This window comes from Xenopus laevis, chromosome 3L (assembly GCF_017654675.1).
Source record: "Xenopus laevis strain J_2021 chromosome 3L, Xenopus_laevis_v10.1, whole genome shotgun sequence".
In the NCBI taxonomy this organism is placed as follows: Eukaryota; Metazoa; Chordata; class Amphibia; order Anura; family Pipidae; genus Xenopus; species Xenopus laevis.
The window spans coordinates 4339577-4360834 of record NC_054375.1 but is presented as its reverse complement, the minus strand read 5'-3'; the positions used below and the strand labels follow the sequence as shown (position 1 = coordinate 4360834).

The following is a 21258-nucleotide window of genomic DNA, read 5'->3' as shown; positions in this document are numbered from 1 at the left end:
ACTTGGTGGCAGAGAAAGCTGTCAGGACATTGGCCGACCAGCTGATGCTCCAGCAGTTCAGGGAAATGATGAGAGATAAGGACAATGGGGCATATTTATCAAGGGGTGAAAACCCTGCACCCAATTCCTTAATGAGCATCAACAGTTGGGTTATACCTAGAAATGCTTCTCATGCTCCATGAGGGGTCTGTTCTGTATATTCATATTGAGATTTCAACAAAACAATGTCCTAACCCCTGTATGTAGTCCCTGTGTAACACACTATTTCTTATCTCATAGCCTAACAAAGGCTGCAGCTTAGGGAACAGTTTGTTTATACAGAGCTCCCTCTCTCCATGTGAATAAATGTCCCGTACTCATGGGACGGTGTGATACTCACAGTTCTACAAGGTACTGCCCAAAATGCCAAACTCACCACTGGGCTAAGAGAAGGCCTGGAAAATAGCCAATAAGCAGGGACATTAGATTCCTCAGTGAGCAATGGTTCCCTCTCAGGGCAGGGCAGATACATGGGAATAAAGACACTTACAGAAAGTGAGTCTGAGCAGCTTGTTAGTCAAACACTGAAGCAGAGGGTCTCCAAAAGGTAAATGTAATGCCCCCCTGACTTCTTGATAGTTGTGGCAAGATCAGCGTAGGACAGAGACCCTAAATACACAGAAATAAAGGGAGGGCGACAGGAGCTGCTGTTTAGGTGCAGAGGATTCTACAGCTCCAGGGTAAGTTCTTATTGTTACTACAAATCTACTCTCAATGTTGCCCTAACTATTAACCTCCTGGACCCCAAGGGTGGAAGAACCTGCCCATAATTAATAGGGGCTCAATGTATAAATCCCTTAGACAAATCCACAGCCCAATCATTCCAAATAAATCCACCACTCCCTGCAACCTCCACCCCTTGAGTCCCATGTGTTGTTCTCTGCCATGAGCCCCCTGCACCGACTATTGCTTCCCCCACAAGATACTGAATAATATAAATGTTCATTCTCTCTGTACATAGTCTGTATAGAGAGATCCCATAAAACTATGGCAGCATAGGTATCCCCTGTACTAAGCACAATTCAGCAGGAACAGCCCCTAAGTTTGCTCATAGTCTGTACAGAGAGATCCCATAAAACTATGGCAGCATAGGTATTCCCTGTACTAAGCACAATTCAGCAGGAACAGTCCCTAAGTTTGCTCATAGTCTGTACAGAGAGATCCCATAAAACTATGGCAGCATAGGTATTCCTCTGTACTAAGCACAATTCAGCAGGAACAGTCCCTAAGTTTGCTCATAGTCTGTACAGAGAGATCTCATAAAACTATGGCAGCATAGGTATTCCCTGTACTAAGCACAATTCAGCAGGAACAGTCCCCTAAGTTTGCTCATAGTCTGTACAGAGAGATCCCATAAAACTATGGCAGCATAGGTATTCCCTGTACTAAGCACAATTCAGCAGGAACAGCCCCCGGAGTTAAGGGACCCCTTGGCTTGATATAGTGATTGCAGTGTCAGACTTGCATAAATCTCCCTTGTATTCAGTCTCCTCAGCCACATATTTCCTACTATAGCGTGACAGCCCCTAAATGCTTTTTCTTTTAACCCTTTCCAAGCCAGCCATAGACCGGGTGAATAGTAGATTGTACAATCTATGGCACAGAAAGTTGTTCAGAATCAGCTCAGAGGGGTCCAACTCTGACATCACAATCCAGTTCCCCCTCCCACATTGTTTGGAGAGAAAATATTCGCACAAGGCACAAGCCGTGAATGAGCAACTTCAGGAGGGACCCGGGGGCAACAGCTGGGGGGCGACTCTGGTCCTTGGAGACAATGTTTTACCAGCTGGGGGTGTAAGTTATTTACAAAGCAAGAAATCTCCCACCGGGGAGGTATAAAAAGTTAAAGCACCTCGCAATAAAGTAATTGGGAAACTACAGGTTAATCCCATTATTTACAATAGGGAGAGAAAACACTGCCCCCTGCTGGGAGCCTCGGCACATATACAAGTATATAACGTTTATTGTAGAAAGAATAACATTCCCTATACAGAGGTACAAAATCTTCATTATAAAACATCCATGTACAAACATGAGCGTCACAAATCTCACATGGAGATTAAACGGTTGAAAGATTCAGGGGGGTCTCATATACACCCCAAAGAAATGTCCCATACTTCCAGTATCCAGAAGTATTAATAGCTGCCTGAATATACTGTATATATACACACCGAGTCCAACCCTAATGAGGAGGATTTGGGTTCACAGGATAAAGGGGAAGTATAAATAATAGCTTAATAAATGCTAACAAAGGCTCCCCCCCTTTATTTAGAGGCGCCCTCTGCATATTGAGGCACAACGTGGTGTGTACAGTAAACCCCATGCATTTAATATTACAAATATTACAGTCTGCCCCATGGGATCCACTTCTTTAAAGGACCAGTGCTGCTTTACATTAACCAGAACTATGTTATAGAAAGTCCTCTTCTTAGCAACCTTTCAACTGATCTGAGTGCCAACGGGGGGTCACCGACCCCAGCAGCTTTGTGAGGCTAAATGGTCATTGTCCCTATTCACCTTTCAGCCACGCATTAAAACCGATGGGCGGTTGTTAAGGGTAAGCAGTACCCTAGCAACCAGATAGCTGCTGCAATGTCAAACTGTAGTCACTGCACAAAAATAATCAAAAAACCCATAAATTAAAAATATATGAAGACCAATTGCAATTTGCGTCAGAGTAGTACTCTTTACATCATGTAAAACTGATAAGGGGGCTATTCTAAGGATGTTTGTAATTTACATTCATTATTTATTTTGTTTTTTATTCCAGGATATTAAGGGATACATGTGCTGTTAATATGAATGAATTTTATTACAACAGCGCCACCTGCTGCTCATTTTCCCACCAGTCTGACCAGCAAGTAGTCAAGGAAGTTGTCAGGAGAAAGAAAGAGGCTGATGTTCTTCTGCTTAGAATAAAATTAGAAACCTTTCTCACATCTTTCCTAAGCAGAAGAACATCAGCCTCTTTCTTTCTCCTGACAACTTCCTTGACTACTTGCTGGTCAGACTGGTGGGAAACTGACCAGCAGGTGGCGCTGTTGTAATAAAATCCATTCATATTAACAGCACATGTATCCCTCAATATCCTGGAATAAAAACAAAATAAATAATGAATGTAAATTTCAAACGTGCTTAGAATAGGAATAGCCCCCTCATCCGTTTTACAATCACTTGTTTTAAAGGTTTACTTATCCTTTAAACACCTTATCAATCTAAAATATCAAGCTCTCGTCTGCCCCCTGCTGGAGGCTGGGTTACTGCATAGTTGAGATGAAGGAATTGGGGCACAAAGAAAATCTCACATTTACATGTTCAAAAATATTCTGCCTTCCACAGAAATGCATAGACGTCATTTGCAAATAGAAATAGCGGCATTCACATCAGTATTATACATATACAATATAAAAAAAAAAAATACTAGCAAATAGCTTATATACAAGAGTCGGCTCATCTAGTCAATATGAGGCAGAAAAACAAACCGTATCCTAAATGCACAATCTCTTGTAGGGGGAGGGGGTGGAGTCTGAGGACAAGAGCAGGCGGTCGGGAGTCATAATATATACGTTAAATATATTATATATCTACATACAGTAAAAAACTGGCATCAACAGGAAGGGAAAAAAAGAAAAAGTAAATTGTATCAAAGTTCTTTGGCAAATCAGGGTCAGAGCCCGAGCCCCCACACACAATACAAATTTTCTTTTATGTTGGTCTAGGCTGCTGGGAGTCGACTGGCTCCGTTTGTGGGGTCTCTGGCTTCTTAGAGGTGCAGCATGGCTTGAATTGCCGGGCGTCGATCAGCAACTCCCCATAACGACCTTCATAAACGATCCCACAGCAAACCTTCTGCCTAGAGTGAGAAATAAACAAAAATCATGACTTTCCCCTTTAAATTGTAGGATTGTGAAGGGGTGCCCTCTAGTGGCTATCAGGTATACTACATTATTAGGGCTGGGGTAGAGTTTCTTTATGCCAAAACAATGCTGACCTTTTCCAGTAGGTGGGGTCTAGGAAGGAGAAGCCGGAGTCGGTGCTGGATGCAGACCTGAGTTCAGTGTCGGTGTCAGTATCGGAGTGATTGCTGCAGGACGAGGAATGCTCTGGGGAGGTGCTCGATGCTCCACAGTCTGCGGGATACACAGACAAACACTAAATCATTTGCAACTTAACACAATTAGAAGTCCTGTTGGCTGATAGTGGGGCTTAAGGTCCCATAGACGCAAACATTTTTCTTGCCGAACAACTGATTTAGCGAAGTCCGACCAATCCTTCGAAATTATCGTGCGCTCAGTGGGATTCGAACGTTCGTACATTTTACGATTTTTCATCCGACATCGGTCAGAAAATTGATCGGCCAGGTTAAAAAATCTTGATGGGTCCAAGTATAATGTATCTATGTCTGCAGGGCCAAGCAGGCAGCTCCCCTCAGTTATCGCCTGAAACGGTCTTTTTAGTTGGACACATCGTACATTTAAGCGATCGTTTCGAAATATTAGTGGTCTCACGATTGGATCTTTTAAAATCTTTACATCTATGGGCAGCTTTACTTACATAGACTTGAGATACCGCTCTTCAGCTCCGCCACCTGCTTGCTTTGATGCCTTCGCGAGGCAAAGGGTCGGATCTTTTTGGGACGTATCCTCATTGCTTTCAGGTTGGGCCCTCCTCGGGCATCGACCACCTGTGAATACAGTGAGAATTAGGGGCTGCTCCATAATATGTTCTGGGCACACAATATGCTATACCCTCATACTGTACTGTCTAAGGGAATCAATATGGCACCTCCTCCTCCCATATGTATAAATACAAATATACAGAGAAGGAATGTTCTGGGCACACAATAAGCTATACCCTCATACTGTACTGTCTAAGGGAATCAATATGGCTCCTCCTCCTCCCATATGTATAAATACAAATATACAGAGAAGGAATGTTCTGGGCACACAATAAGCTATACCCTCATACTGTACTGTCTAAGGGAATCAATATGGCACCTCCTCCCATATGTATAAATACAAATATACAGAGAAGGAATGTTCTGGGCACACAATAAGCTATACCCTCATACTGTACTGTCTAAGGGAATCAATATGGCTCCTCCTCCTCCCATGTGTATAAATACAAATATACAGAGAAGGAATGTTCTGGGCACACAATAAACTATACCCTCATACTGTACTGTCTAAGGGAATCAATATGGCACCTCCTCCTCCCATATGTATAAATACAAATATACAGAGAAGGAATGTTCTGGGCACACAATAAGCTATACCCTCATACTGTACTGTCTAAGGCAGTGATCCCCAACCAGTAGCTTGCGAGCAACATGTTGCTCACCAACCCCTTGGATGTTGCTCTCAGTGGCCTCAAAGAAAATGATTATTTTTGAATTCCAGGCTTGGAGGCAAGTTTTGGTTGCATAAAAACCAGATGCACTGCCAAACAGAACCTCCTGTAGGCTGCCAGTTTACATAGGAGGCTACCAAATAGCCAATTACAGCCCTTATTTGGTACCCCAAGAACTTTTTGCATGCTTGTGTTGCTCCCCAACAATTTTTATTTTTGAATGTGGCTCACGGGTAAAAAAGGTTGGGGACCCCTGGTCTAAGGGAATCAATATAACACCTCCTCCTCCCATATGTATAAATACAAATATACAGAGAAGGAATGTTCTGGGCACACAATAAGCTATACCCTCATACTGTACTGTCTAAGGGAATCAATATGGCACCTCCTCCTCCCATATGTATAAATACAAATATACAGAGAAGGAATGTTCTGGGCACACAATAAGCTATACCCTCATACTGTACTGTCTAAGGGAATCAATATGGCACCTCCCTCCTCCCATATGTATAAATACAAATATACAGAGAAGGAATGTTCTGGGCACACAATAAGCTATACCCTCATACTGTACTGTCTAAGGGAATCAATATGGCACCTCCTCCTCCCATATGTATAAATACAAATATACAGAGAAGGAGTGTCTGGGCACACAATAAACTATACCCTCATACTGTACTGTCTAAGGGAATCAATATGGCACCTCCTCCTCCCATATGTATAAATACAAATATACAGAGAAGGAATGTTCTGGGCACACAATAAGTTATACCCTCATACTGTACTGTCTAAGGGAAACCCCTATATAGAATATGTCCATACAAGTTGGTTAATGTATGCAACACTCACATGATTCCAGTTCTTCTTGGTCCCAGTGGGAAGTTTCTTCCATCTTTTCACCAGCAGGACACAGGCATTACAGATATCCCCCGAGCGGCTTTCATGAATCCTAAAAGAATATGAAGACGAGTCAGGGTTTTACATAGAGGACGCCTGTTGCTGTACAAGTTCATCCAGTTTCTGAGCTATGACTCCCAGCATCCAGTCAGGGGGTGCTGGGAGTTGTAGTTTAAAGCCTGCCCTATAATTAGGTGGGTAGATGTGTCTGTAGTGTAATGGGACTCGGCAGGGTCTTACCCGAAACAGCTCTGAAAGTCGCCCTCGTATCGCCGGCTGTCTGTGAAGCGGGAGCTGGAGGATTTGGCTTTGCAGATGCAGCAGCCCCTTGTGCTCCGGTAAGTCTTCGGCTTGTAAAACCCAATCATCTTGTCTTACTGTAATGAGTATAGTGCAGGCACCTGCCGGGAAACATGGAGAAGCACAAACAGGTGAGGGAAGAAAGAGAAGCCTCTGGATGGGGCAAAAGACTAAGATGCCCTAGAACAATCAGTAAGTAAATGTGTTCCATTTTATCACATTCCTTCAGCCTTTCCATAAATTCACATTTAGTTTATATGCCCTTTAAATTAATGGTTAGTATGATGTAGAGAGGGATATTCTGAGACAATTTGCAATCAGTTTTTTTTATTATTATTTGTGGTTTTTGAGTTATTTCAGCTTTTTATTCAGCGGCTCTCCAGTTTGCAATTTTAGCCATCTGGTTGCTAGGGCCCAAATTACCCTAGCAACCATACATTGATTTGAATAAAAGACTGGAGTATGACTCGGAGAGGGTCTGAATAGAAAGAGGAGTAATAAAAAGAAACAAAAATAAATTGCTCCTGAAAGCAGTACGTGTCGGTCTGTCTGTCCCTTTCATTTCCCTGCCCCCTGGTGGTTCTGACCCCAGAAACAATGCCGCAGAAGCCAGTGGATAAACGGACTCACTGCATTGTTTCAACAAACAGGACTGGCTTCTGAGGGACCTAAACTAAAAATTTGATTAACTTTTAGTATAATGTAGACAGTGACATGTTCAGACAATTTGCAATTTATTAAAAAAAAAAAAAAGTAAATTTTGTTCAGCAGTTATCCAGTCTGGAATGTAAGCAACTGTCTGGTTGCTAAGGTGCAATTTATCCTAGCAACCAGGCAGTTGTTTCAACAAAAGCCTGGAATATGAGTAGGAGAGGTGAAGAGAAAGGCGGAGAATAGAAAATAACCACTAAACTGAAGCACAAAGCAAACTTTTTTTGCGACTGGGTGTCAGCGACCCCAATTTATAAGCTGGAAAGAGGCAGAAGGGGGAGGCAAAATATTTCTATTCTACAAGATAAAATTTGCATAAAAGGCAACATCCTCTATGTAAATGTAAAACAAGTACCGTATATACTCGAGTATAAGCCGACCCGAGTATAAGCCGAGGTACCTAATTTTACCTACGAAAACTGGGAAAATGTATTGACTCGAGTATAAGCCGAGGGTGAGTGGGTTAAAGAAAACTGGTACATTTCACAAGTCTAAGCCAAGGCAGTTTGTCAGCAATGGAGAATGGGTTGAAGTCTCTTGTACACACACATAACACATATTTATTGTGCCTCAGACTAGCTATGTATATCCATCAGTGAAGAGATAGTGTGTGCCATACAGGGGCAGCAGTAATTAGGCATGGTACATGGCTCCTAACAAAAAATGGAGGCTTTCAAGGAGAAAGAAAGGCTGGAAACACTTGGGGGTGCCAAACGTTAGGCACCCCCAAGTGATTGTAGCGACATACAGGGGCAGCAGTCATTACTGTAGGCATGGTAACACAAAATGGAGGCTTTAAATGAGAAGGAACGGCTGGAGACACTTGGGGGTGCCAAACGTTAGGCACCCCCAAGTGATTGTAGCGACTTACCAAAACCCCAGGACCTATAGGAGTGAGCACCACGGAGAAAGCTACGGTACTTCTGTCTTCGCGCAGCTGCGCATTTCCCTGTACTGGCGCATTTGAACAAAAAAGCCGACTTTACAGTTAAAGTTCGGCTTTTCGTTCTAATGCGCAGCTGCGTGAAGACGGAAGTACCGGTAACTTTCTCCGTGCTGCTCACTCCTATAGTAAATCGCTACAATCACTTGGGGGTGCCTAACGTTTGGCACCCCCAAGTGTCTCCAGCCTTTCCGTCTCATTTAAAGCCTCCATATTGCTCCATTCACACACCATTTGTTCTCCTGAAGCGCAGCCTTTCGGTTTTGCGTACTGACCCGAGTATAAGCCGAGGTACAGTTTTTCAGCACATTTTTGGTGCTGAAAAACTCGGCTTATAGCCGAGTATATACGGTAGCATTATTTCCCTCTTTTGACATAAAAAAAACTGAACTGGAAATATAACAACCAATGGGAATGAAAGGATCAACAGTTAGGGGACAGTATTCGCAGGCTTGTGATTGGCTGTTTGCAGGCTCAATCGCAGGAATAGGAATGCGGTGCCGGGACTTGCATGATAAGAAATACATGTTTTTGGGACGACCGTCAGCAGGGTCTGTTAGGGCCACATTAAAGGACCCAGGGGCCATAAAGAAGAGTTCAATTTGAAATGAGAGGAGGAATGAGGGGGCTGATGGGAGTGGGAGGAGTCACAGCTGATGTGGCTCAGAGGGGACACACTGGGGAATGTCACCGGGTCAGGTTATTTCTGGTGGTGGAGACATTTAAGGAGGTGGGAAGGAGAAACAGGTTGAGGACCCCCGAAATATCCTTCCCTTCAGCCCCTGCCCCAGTGAAGTGAACCATCTAAGGGCCCTATTTCCACAAGGGACAATTTTATCAGGAGCATTTGGTTTTCTCCCAAAACAGAGGACCCTCCAGCCCTTATTTAATCCAGATTCTGATGCATGCCCCCCCCCACTTAGAGCAGCCATTTTGGGATGGTCACATTCCCAAAACCAAACCAAACAATAAATCTGAAACAAGAGCGCCACCCGCAGGATTTACACTCATTGAGAAACACTGTACAACTGTGAATTCAAACCTCTAGTGAGTGCTCCCATGATGCACTGCTGTGCCATTTACCCACCATTCCCTTTCCTGACCTCATTTTTAATTACAGATCTCTAACAACACATAAGAGATAGTAACGGTCACACACTTTAATGCAGAGATTATTTCTATCGAAACCTACACGCTGCCCCCCTCAACCAGAAGATGTGCACGGGTTAACTTCCCCTTTAATCCAGGGCATTTCCATGCAAAGCACAATGAACTGCACACAGATCTCAATTGTCAGTAACTGGGCCAGTTTAGAGCTGCTAACCAGTTACTATCACAACAGATGGCCAATGCAATACTATAATCAGACACCAACCTCCCATAGAAATAACAAGGGTCCCCAGCATTTGTCCCTCTCCCGCAAATTGCCCTATGTCACTGGGCCACTTCTGCTCCACAGAGCTTGCCCACAGAGCTTGCCATCTAGTTATGCTGGGGATTGTTGAAGCTAAAGAGCAGCAAGGCCGGAGGGTTGCAGGCCCCATTTTTAGGGACGTGGCAAGTTGAGAAGGGCCACAGTTTGGACATGGCTGAACCTACTGGACATAACCATTAGCCAATGTAATGTGCCCAAGGGCTGGATTTACGCAGGAGATGTGGGGGGCAACTGAGGACTCCAGTAAAGCCCAGGACACCCCACAAGTCATGGGAACAAGTGGATTCCATTGGGGCTGATCAAATGCAAAGTTGGTGGCCATGGGCCTATAGTCCCTTTCTTGAGCAATTGTCTGGCATCTGTATAAGCTCAGCACCCGGATGTAGATGAACTACAGCTCTCAGTATTCACAAACTGCCCCTACAAAACTACTCCCTCCCCATTAACTGCACCAATGCCCCCAACTCACCTCTTGTCCTGGGGGGGATGAGCAGATAATTCAGATGGAACTAAACACCTGCCAGTGAATCTGCCCCATATAAATACCCTGTGGGCGTGGCTAAAGCTCAGCAGGGGGCGTGGCTGTGTGTCTACGTGCAGCTTCCTATCCCCCCAGCACAACTATAACGCCCCTCCCCCTCATCTCTGAGCCCCGAATCCCTGCGCAATATTATCGCCACACACTGCCCGTCACGTACACAAGTTGCACCAGAAGTGGGTCACGTGTGCAGCCCACACAGCAGGGATAATAATAATGGACTAAACACACACACACTGGTGTCACACACACGAGAGAGTAAACACGTGACAGTCCTACAGTGAGACACAGCTGCTGCTCTTCCCAGGACCACCCAGAATCCACAGCAGCAGCGCTGGGGGCGGGATGTGAAGTAACAACGTGACTGTGTAACAATAGCAACAAAGTCTCCGCGGCTGCAAAGTTCCGGGAAGTACCAAGTAAAGCACAAGAGGGGGAAGCAATATAAGCGCTGCCAACCTCTTACTCACCTCGAATAATCCCGCGTCCCCAAACACTTGCAGGGCACCAGACCGCACTTACAGCTCTCACACTGGGGCCACCTCCAAACTCGCACTTGTACGACGCATGCGCGATTCCCACGCTCTTGTTCTCTTCAATCAAGCTCATTAGCATGGGCGCTCTGACGTCACCCTTCCCGCGTCTTCACTCGCCTTATTAGGAACAAGGTCCGGGCGGGAAGAAAAATCAAAAGAGGGGCGGGGCGACGGGAAGAGAAAGGGGGATGATGCGGATCACAGCCATGGCAACCGGGACTTCCAAACACGGAGGCGGGGCCGTCGCTTTAAGACTTTCACAACAATGACGGTGATAGGTCCGAAGCTGGAGTGGGCGGGCCGGTTCGCGAATACGATGGCCGTGATTGGTCCCGTCAAGCAGATGGTGGCGGAGGGAGATGGGAAACAATGGGCTAAAGCCTTGGATACCGCCACCTGTTATTTGTTTTGTCTCCTCAATCAGATTGTCTGTGTCCTGCAGCCTCTGAACTATAACTCCCAGCATCCCTACTGTAAATAGTCTGTGTCCTGCAGCCTCTGAACTATAACTCCCAGCATCCCTACTGTAAATAGTCTCTGTGTCCTGCAGCCTCTGAACTATAACTCCCAGCATCCCTACTGTAAATAGTCTCTGTGTCCTGCAGCCTCTGAACTATAACTCCCAGCATCCCTACTGTAAATAGTCTCTGTGTCCTGCAGCCTCTGAACTATAACTCCCGGCATCCCTACTGTAAATAGTCTGTGTCCTGCAGCCTCTGAACTATAACTCCCAGCATCCCTACTGTAAATAGTCTCTGTGTCCTGCAGCCTCTGAACTATAACTCCCGGCATCCCTACTGTAAATAGTCTGTGTCCTGCAGCCTCTGAACTATAACTCCCAGCATCCCTACTGTAAATAGTCTCTGTGTCCTGCAGCCTCTGAACTATAACTCCCAGCATCCCTACTGTAAATAGTCTCTGTGTCCTGCAGCCTCTGAACTATAACTCCCAGCATCCCTACTGTAAATAGTCTCTGTGTCCTGCAGCCTCTGACTATAACTCCCAGCATCCCTACTGTAAATAGTCTGTGTCCTGCAGCCTCTGAACTATAACTCCCAGCATCCATACTGTAAATAGTCTCTGTGTCCTGCAGCCTCTGAACTATAACTCCCGGCATCCCTACTGTAAATAGTCTCTGTGTCCTGCAGCCTCTGAACTATAACTCCCGGCATCCCTACTGTAAATAGTCTGTGTCCTGCAGCCTCTGAACTATAACTCCCAGCATCCCTACTGTAAATAGTCTCTGTGTCCTGCAGCCTCTGAACTATAACTCCCAGCATCCCTACTGTAAATAGTCTCTGTGTCCTGCAGCCTCTGAACTATAACTCCCAGCATCCCTACTGTAAATAGTCTCTGTGTCCTGCAGCCTCTGAACTATAACTCCCAGCATCCCTACTGTAAATAGTCTGTGTCCTTCAGCCTCTGTAATATAACTCCCAGCATCCCTACTGTAAATAGTCTCTGTGTCCTGCAGCCTCTGACTATAACTCCCAGCATCCCTACTGTAAATAGTCTGTGTCCTGCAGCCTCTGAACTATAACTCCCAGCATCCCTACTGTAAATAGTCTGTGTCCTTCAGCCTCTGTAATATAACTCCCAGCATCCCTACTGTAAATAGTCTCTGTGTCCTGCAGCCTCTGACTATAACTCCCAGCATCCCTACTGTAAATAGTCTGTGTCCTGCAGCCTCTGAACTATAACTCCCAGCATCCATACTGTAAATAGTCTCTGTGTCCTGCAGCCTCTGAACTATAACTCCCAGCATCCATACTGTAAATAGTCTCTGTGTCCTGCAGCCTCTGAACTATAACTCCCAGCATCCCTACTGTAAATAGTCTCTGTGTCCTGCAGCCTCTGACTATAACTCCCAGCATCCCTACTGTAAATAGTCTGTGTCCTGCAGCCTCTGAACTATAACTCCCAGCATCCATACTGTAAATAGTCTGTGTCCTGCAGCCTCTGAACTATAACTCCCGGCATCCCTACTGTAAATAGTCTCTGTTGAGGCTGAAACAGGGACTGCTCCGCACAGCATGCTGGGAATTGTCTGACCTCAGCTACATAGCCTCAGCTTGGGCCTAGTGCCAATATCTGTTATTACTCGGTATCAAGGGGCCCAGGCCTAATGCCCATGGGGGATTTATCAGTGGATTTAAAAGGGCACTTCATCTTTCAGTTCACTGTATGCTATAGAATGGATGATTTTAAGCAACTTTTCAATTTTTTTTCTTTTTTACAGTTTTTGAATTATCTTCTGACTCTTTCCAGCTTTCAAATGGGGGGTCACTGACCCCATCTAAAAAACAAATGCTCTGTAAGGCTACAAATGTATTGTTATTGTTACTTTTTATTCCTCATCTTTCTATTCAGGCCTCTCTGCAATCAGGTCCCTGATTTATGTAGGAGGTCATTGTCCAGCCCCCAGAATAACAGCAATTAGATGTCACAGATCTGCATTAAACTATTCTCTGCAGTCGGGGACGTGGCCCCTCTGTTTATTATTATATCACCAACAAGATCAACATTTCGGGATGTTTAACCTCCCTCAAGTGCAACAATCACCTCTTCAGCCACAGTCCATTACTCACAATGCACATTTTTTTTTTAAAGGGATTGTTCACCTTTAAACCTAGTTGGTTTCAGATAGATCACCAGAAATAACGACTTTTTCCAATGACTTTCTATTTTCTATGTGTGACGGTTTTTCTAATATTGAAGTGTAAAGTGTCATTTCTCTCCTTCTGAAGCAGCTCTGGGAGGGGGGGGTCGCCGACCCTGTAAACTGATCTAAATTGATACATTTAGTTGATCCATTTCTTATCTTTGTCCCTGCTGAGCAGAATCCCTGAGTTTCATTACAGGCAGCTGTTAGAATTGATACAATAGTTGCTGATACTCCAGAGATGCTGCTGAGAAATGGATCAACTAAAAATTGTAACAGTTCAGAGTCTGAATTACTGAGCTGTCACTCAAACATCAGAGACAAGAACATTCAACTTTAAACTTTGATTTTGGAAAAAACGTAAAAAATAAATAATGGAAAGTAATTGAAAAAAGTCTTTATTTCTGGGGAACAATCTAAAAACAACTGAATTGAAAAAAGTGTTTGGAAGGTGAACATCCCCTTTAACCCATTAGTAATTCGAATCCAAAAGTCCCCATACACGGGCCAATAAAAGCTGTGACAGACCAAGTCGGCAGCCTATTGGCCCATGTGGAACCTTATACATTGCCATTTAAAGAAAACATGTTAAACTAAAACTCTCATTGAGGCCCTCTGAGCGTTTTTAATTGCCAAATCCAATAGGCCTCACCCCTTAATAAACATTTCTTTACATCATTACATTCTGTACCACCTCTCAAACCTGTCATCTTAATTGAGAAATAGGTTATGTTTCAAAAAAAATACTTCGCCAATAAAATCTCTTTTTTATATTTTTTTAGTACTTTCTCTGTTAGGACCCTTACACACGGGGCGGTTTTACCTGCACTCCTCTGCGTTGCGTTTTCTTCCGTCCAGCCGCATGGGAGCGCAGGACTAGACGCAGTCAGTTATTGTGAAGGAGGCTGTACTCACACAGGCGCATGTATGCGCCAAACGCAGGTGGGACACCAGCGTTCGGTGATTACATGCGTCTGGCAGTTTTTCCTGCACTCCCCTGTGTTGCATGTTTTTTTCCGTTCAGCCGCAGGGTAGCGCAGGAAAAACTGCCCGTGTGTACGAACCTTAGTCTCAGGTTTAAAGGATAACTAAACCTTTAAAATAAGTGAATGTAAATTTGATGAGGCTTCTATTCTAAGCACTTTAGAAAATACCATTCATTATTTATTCTTGTTAAATTCCAAGATATTAAGGGATATATGTGCTGTTAATATGAATGAATTTTGTTACAACAGCGCCACCTGCTGTTCAGTTTCCCACCAGTCTGACCAGCAAGTAGTCAAGGAAGTTGTCAGGAGAAAGAAAGAGGCTGATGTTCTTCTGCTTAGGAATAAAATTAGAAACCTTTCTCACATCTTTCCTAAGCAGAAGAACATCAGCCTCTTTCTTTCTCCTGACAACTTCCTTGACTACTTGCTGGTCAGACTGGTGGGAAACTGACCAGCAGGTGGCGCTGTTGTAACAAAATTCATTCATATTAACAGTACATGTATCCCTTAATATCTTGGAATTTAAAAAGAATAAATAATGAATGTAAATTGTAAAAATAGCCCCCTTATCAAGTTTACATTCACTTATTTTAAAGGTTTACTTATCCTTTAAAATTCCTTATTACACTTTTGTGTTCATTTAATCTTACTTTAACAGCCCTGGATGGCCAAGTACACATGGACACTTTAATAAATATAATACATATATTACCCCCTTTTTTCTTTACAGATGAGAAGTATTAATAATAAATTAATAATAATAATTCATTTGTTTTTGGTATGGTTGATGGAATTTTCTACTATTTATTCAACTAATAGGAAAAATCAGCCAATATTTTTTTCCAGAAAAGGTGGCAATCCTAAATGCAGCCTGTGGATGGGGTAAAGGGTTGAGCTCATTCCTTGCAATGATTATTTATCAAACCCATTTTGTATCTGGTGAAACGTATTGTTCTTTTATTCTATGAGCAGAACTGTCGCAGCAGCAGCAGAAGAAGAACCCGATGGCAGAACTACTGGCGGTGACATTTTTGTGTCCCAGACTTTATTTGCTTTACACAATGAGAAAAGGAAGCGAGTGACTGCGCCCTGAGACCTGATCAAAGGAAATGCAGGTAATCGGAGACACCGCACATTCTTTGGATTCCTTGCGAGGAAAGAGATTTGCAGTTATTGTTCAGGTGAGCAGCTCAGCACTTTCCCCCTGTTCTCTACACTCACTGTATCTCATGGGATGTAAGGAACTGTACAGATAATTACATTATCCCTTATAATACTGTACATGATACTCCTAGTTCCCAGCAACCTTGTGCCTTTATATGGTCACAGAACAACCTCTCAGTGACTTCTAATATCCTTATCATTTACAGTAGGGGGTACATTATCCCTTATAATACATGAGTGATACTCAGAGTTCCCTGTATAACTCAGCCTGCAGCCTTGTGTCTTTATATGGTCACAGAACAACCCCTCAGTGACTTCTAATATCCTTATCATTTACAGTAGGGGGTACATTATCCCTTATAATACATGAGTGATACTCAGAGTTCCCTGTATAACTCAGCCTGCAGCCTTGCGCCTTTATATGGTCACAGAACAACCTCTCAGTGACTTCTAATATCCTTATCATTTACAGTAGGGGGTACATTATCCCTTATAATACATGAGTGATACTCAGAGTTCCCTGTATAACTCAGCCTGCAGCCTTGTGCCTTTATATGGTCACAGAACAACCTCTCAGTGACTTCTAATATCCTTATCATTTACAGTAGGGGGTACATTATCCCTTATAATACATGAGTGATACTGAGAGTTACTCAGCCTGCAGCCTTGTGCCTTTATATGGTCACAGAACAACCCCTCAGTGACTTCTAATATCCTTATCATTTACAGTAGGGGGTACATTATCCCCTATAATACATTAGTGATATTCAAGAGTTCAAATGGATAATGGAAACATACTGTAAAGTTGATTAAAGTTAGTAAATGAACTAGTTTTTGAAAGCAGTATCTGCCCCGTACTATTCACTGCACTGGTGGTTCAGACTTTTGAAGCATTGTAGCCAATTGGTTAACAGACCTGTCTTGGATGGAGGAAAGTGAGTAGATGGGGAAGAGGTAAACATCAGCTAAATTCATAGGAAAATATCACTGCTGCAAAAGCCCACACATTCCTCTAGATACACTAATGTAAATGATGTATATGTAATAATGTATACACAATAATGTAATTTATAGGCATAGATCCTTATGAAGTGATGGGGATGCCGATAAGGGAAACCCACAGTAGCCCTAGACCATAAAAATAATTAAAATTCAACTTCACCCCCAGATGTTAGTTCCCCTTTAAATAATGCTAATTTAATACAAATCACAAAAGACATTTTGTAGCAAGAAAAAAAAAAAAGTTTATTCCATATGAAGGAAAGCAGTTACATTGAATGGATTCACTTATTGTAAGAAAAAAGGAAAGCAAATCTACTCTCTGCCTCCCCTGCTCATTTGAGACAACGGGGGGCAACAAGGTGGGGCTCTCGGGCCAGTGTTTGCCCCTATGTCATGAAGTTTAACATTTGAGCAAACCCAATTCCTATACATTGTGTATCTGCTGGAAATGACAATATATTCAAAGTATGCACAGGGTTCAGTTTTAGGGAGGGGTGCAGAGAGCATTTGCTGAGGGGCCCCCTAAGGGGAGATCAGATTAAAGTTCATTATTCTACGTAACAATTGTTCATTCAGATGTTAATATAACAACAGCGGAAGGGTCGCAGGTTCGATTCTCCGGCCCTGGACTTGGCAGGTAAAGTGCATTATTTAAAATACTTTCCAGTAAGAGCAAAACCCAGTGGATATGCAATTCAGTAGTTCAACACAAAACAAAAGGCATTTAATAACTGTAACGGAGTTCTGGTGCCGCCGATCAGCAGAACCTTTAAGAACAGTAGCACAAAATAATCATCGTAATTAAAGGTACAGCGTCTTGTAATGCAGCAAATGAGAGATCATCTGTCGTAATTAAAGGAACAGTACAAGGTATAATCATTCACATTCCTATAAATGAAACCCCGCTGCAGGCTAAAGGGGAGCCATGCACAGGGGTAGGGAGACTGGCCCCTCAGTAGTACCGGATCCTAGTCAGCGGCCGTAACAGAACCTGAAGCCAAATATTCGCATACACGTGCCCTTTAATTAGAATATTGCATGCTCCAGCTGTAGGGAATTAAAGGGCAAAGTATTTATGTACAGATCAATATTAGAATTCAGGTTGGTGGGAGGACTAAGCAGTCTATATGGCAGCGTGCGATAAGTAACGGTGGGAGCAGAGAAGAATTAAGAATATTATTATAGCACAGACTGTATTTTAGCATTTACAGATAAGACAAGGTATTTGCCCAATTCAATCACATTCAATGCCATTGCAATCAGAGTGCGGGCTCGTCCAATAACTGTCTGGAACAATCACCATTTGATGAACAAAATTTCAGCCAGTGCCTCCACCCAGTGGCCATTGGATGACAGAAAGGGGACACTTCTCCTTTAAATGTTCATTTAAAACTCCCCTTTATTGTGATGAACACAGAAGAGACCTCCTGTAGCCAAATAGAAAGAGAGATGCCAGTGCCTTGGGTATTACAGATAGTTACTCCAAGAGGCATCCGTACGTTGCTGGCCTATAATTCCCATAATGCTTAGCTAGACAAGCACTTAAAGGATAAGTAAACCTTTAAAATAAGTGAATGTAAACTTGATAAAGGGTCTATTCGTAGCATTTTTACAATTTACATTCATTATTTATTCTTTTTTAATTCCAAGATATTAAGGGATACATGTGCTGTTAATATGATACCAGTCTGACCAGCAAGTAGTCAAGGAACATGTATCCCTTAATATCTTGGAATTTAAAAAGAATAAACAATGAATGTAATTTACAAAAGTGCTTAGAATAGAAGCCTCATCAAATTTACATTCATTGATTTTAAAGGTTTAGTTATCCTTTAACACACACACACTGCCCATGTAAGAATACTGTAGAAAAGCAACATCCCCCAATACAAGACAGACAGACAAACAGCTGTTGCCTCTGGGATAGAGAGGGGGAGATATAATACTAAAAGCAGCAAGGGACAGATATTGGGGTTCCCTGCCTCGCTCTTATTAAGATCAAATGAGGATCCCCCCGCCAGCTCCATATCAGGCACCTTACGGACTATTCCGGCTGCTCAGATTACATTACTTAGGTGTCCAGGGCCAGAAAAACTGTATTTTTAATAGTAATGCACCGAATCCACTATTTTGGATTCAGCCGAAACAGCGAATCCTTTGACAAAGATTCGGCCGAATACCGAACCAAACCCTAATTTGCATATGCAAATTAGGGGTGGGAAAACATTCTTTACTTCCTTTTTTTGTGACAAAAAGTCACTTGATTTCCCTCTCCACCCTTAATTTGCATATGCAAATTCGGATTCAGATTGGGTTCGAAGGATTCGGCCGAATCCCGAGTTCGATGTATCCCTAATTTTTAATGCTTCCAGCCTGATCTCATGGATGTGGGGGATCCACATGCAAAAGTTAGATAGAGTTCTGGGAAAAGGTTTATCCATCAGTGTTTCTTTAAGAGAATCTGCTGATGCTGAACTACAGTTCCCAGAATGCTTTAAACCCCTGATAGGCCAACATAAAGTTTATGTCCCTAGGATCCCCACTGCTCCAAGCTATCTACACTCTACCCCTCCACCCGACGTTAAACTACAACTCCCGGAACCACCATAAGAACCCAAATCTGGCACTTTTAATTGCTCTGCCTTTAATTAAACAACATCGCTTCCCAATGTGAAAAGTTCTGCAATAAAAACCCAGTGAACTCCTAGGCTGGTGCCACATGCCGGTGCTAATTCAGACTAGAGCCCTACGTTTAATACAAATAATCCATGAAGCATTGCAGCCAATCAGATGCTTGCTTTCAGCCTGATGCCTGGTTGCTATAGGTTACTAGAAATGGAGCAAACATATGGTTATTTTTATGGGGAAAAAAAGCAATAACTGGGTGGAGGGGGTTCAGAAAGGGGGGTCCAAAGAGATTAAAGGTTACAGGGAAGGTCTCAAGCCTAAAATACAGTTAGCAGTGTTAAGCAAGAGCTCAGTCCTATAGGGAGATACACTGAGATGAAACACTTACACCGGCCTCTCCTCTGCAACTCCCAGCACCCTTAAATGCCCAGAGCGTGTCCAGCAGGAGGGCCGCACCTTTATAAACACTTTGAAACGTTAAATAAAACAATCAAGTACAAGGGGAGAACAGAACCTCAGAATAAGCATTTTACATTCACAAAAAATATATATATATATATTAATATACAAGACGGCCATTGTGTGACTACAGCTTAATACTCGCAGCGGTTTATTATTGGGGAAAACAATGGCAATCCCAGGATTTTGAGGTATTTCTATCACTTTCATGGGATCCCAGGCGGCTTTACCTGTAGGACATACCAAGCACAGTCAATGGGGGAGGAGGAAGAGTCTAAAGGGAAAGCGGAAAGGGTTCTTGTAGGTTCCACTTTATCAAGTATGACATGTAACTCCCAGTATCCTCACAGGCAATCAGAGAATGCTGGGAGTTGTAATACCCGGTCAGGATGTCGTTTACAGTTCATGGGGGAAAAAAGGGGGAATAATTCATGGTAATTCTAACGTTATTTTCGTTTCTTCTTCTTAAAAAACGACAGCAGTATTTACACACACCACAGGAAAAATACTCTATTGTACTAAATATCTGATTCAAATTTACTCTATGACACTGCAGCGTTGCCCCCAGAGCAACAATACTGAATTCTCCGCCCCCCGTGGCTTTTTTTCAGAAACAAATGCAAGCTTCTGAGACGAGAACGGTTCGGTGGGTGGGGGGAGGGGACGCCTGAAGCATTTTGTTCCCATGAGCGTCAAGGGGTGCCTTGGGAAACCACCTTCAGGTGGATTTGCCCCGCCCCCACAAAATAAAGGTTACACGTCGACGCCTTTAACTAGCGAGCCCTCCAGCACGATATTGAAATCCTGTAAAGTCTGCAGCACCCGTATGAGCGTGTTGACAGTCATGGGGTCTCTGAGAAGGGCGTTTTCCTCGTACATGCGGGTGATGGCCGGACACTCGGCTAGCAGGGGGATCCAGAGGGCCAGCAAGTGATCCCTGTAACAAGGCAGAAAAGGGGCTGAAATCTTGCTAATGTGGTTATTGGGATCCGTTATCAGGAACCCTGTTATTCAGAAAATTCCGAATTAGAGAAAGGCCGTCTCCCATAGACTCCATTATAAACAAATAATCCACATTTTTAAAAATGATTTCCTTTTTCTGTGTAATAATTAGGGATGCACTGAATCCACTATTTTGGACTCGGCCGAACCCCCGAATCCTTTGCGAAAGATTCAGCGAATATCAAATCCAAATTTGCATATGCAAATTAGGGATGGGAAGAGGAAAAAAGTCACACGATTTTCCTCACCTGCTCCTAATTTGCATATGCAAATTTGGATTTGGTATGGCCGAATCTGAATCCTGCTGAAAAAGGTCGAATCCTGAACTGGATTCGGTGCATCCCTAGCAATAATAAAACAGTAGCTTGTACTTGATCCCAACTAAAATGAATCCTTATTGGAAGCAAAACCAGCCTATAGGGTTTATATAATATCTACATGGTTTTCTAGTAGACTTGAGGTATGAAGATCAAAATTACGGAAAGATCCGTTATCCGGAAAGCCCCAGGTCCCGAGCATTCTGTATAACAGGTTCCATACCTGTACTACACCGTATCCTACATGCCGTGATTGTAAACTGCAGAGCCCAGGACTGTCCAACCAT

At 43.3% G+C, this 21258-nt stretch overlaps 2 protein-coding genes across 6 annotated transcripts in view; both read right to left on the bottom strand.

The window, feature by feature from the left end:
- Positions 1-1986: 1986 nt before the first annotated feature.
- On the bottom strand, positions 1987-10767 carry sinhcaf.L (SIN3-HDAC complex associated factor L homeolog). Of its 2 annotated transcripts, NM_001096009.1 has the most exon segments (7): positions 1987-2871; positions 2950-3892; positions 4031-4169; positions 4594-4723; positions 6238-6337; positions 6526-6686; positions 10683-10767. In NM_001096009.1, coding segments are annotated over 5 exon segments (645 nt in total). In that variant the 5' UTR covers positions 6654-6686; positions 10683-10767; the 3' UTR covers positions 1987-2871; positions 2950-3744.
- Positions 10768-19473: 8706 nt separating this feature from the next.
- Positions 19474-21258, bottom strand: part of LOC108710730 (DENN domain-containing protein 5B) — a 65634-nt gene continuing 63849 nt past the window's right edge. For all 4 annotated transcript variants that reach the window (XM_041585857.1, XM_041585858.1, XM_018251889.2 and 1 more), the window contains one exon: positions 19474-20589. In XM_041585857.1, coding sequence (XP_041441791.1) covers positions 20406-20589 — 184 coding nt within the window. In that variant the 3' untranslated portion in view covers positions 19474-20405. The remainder of the gene's footprint in view (positions 20590-21258) is intronic.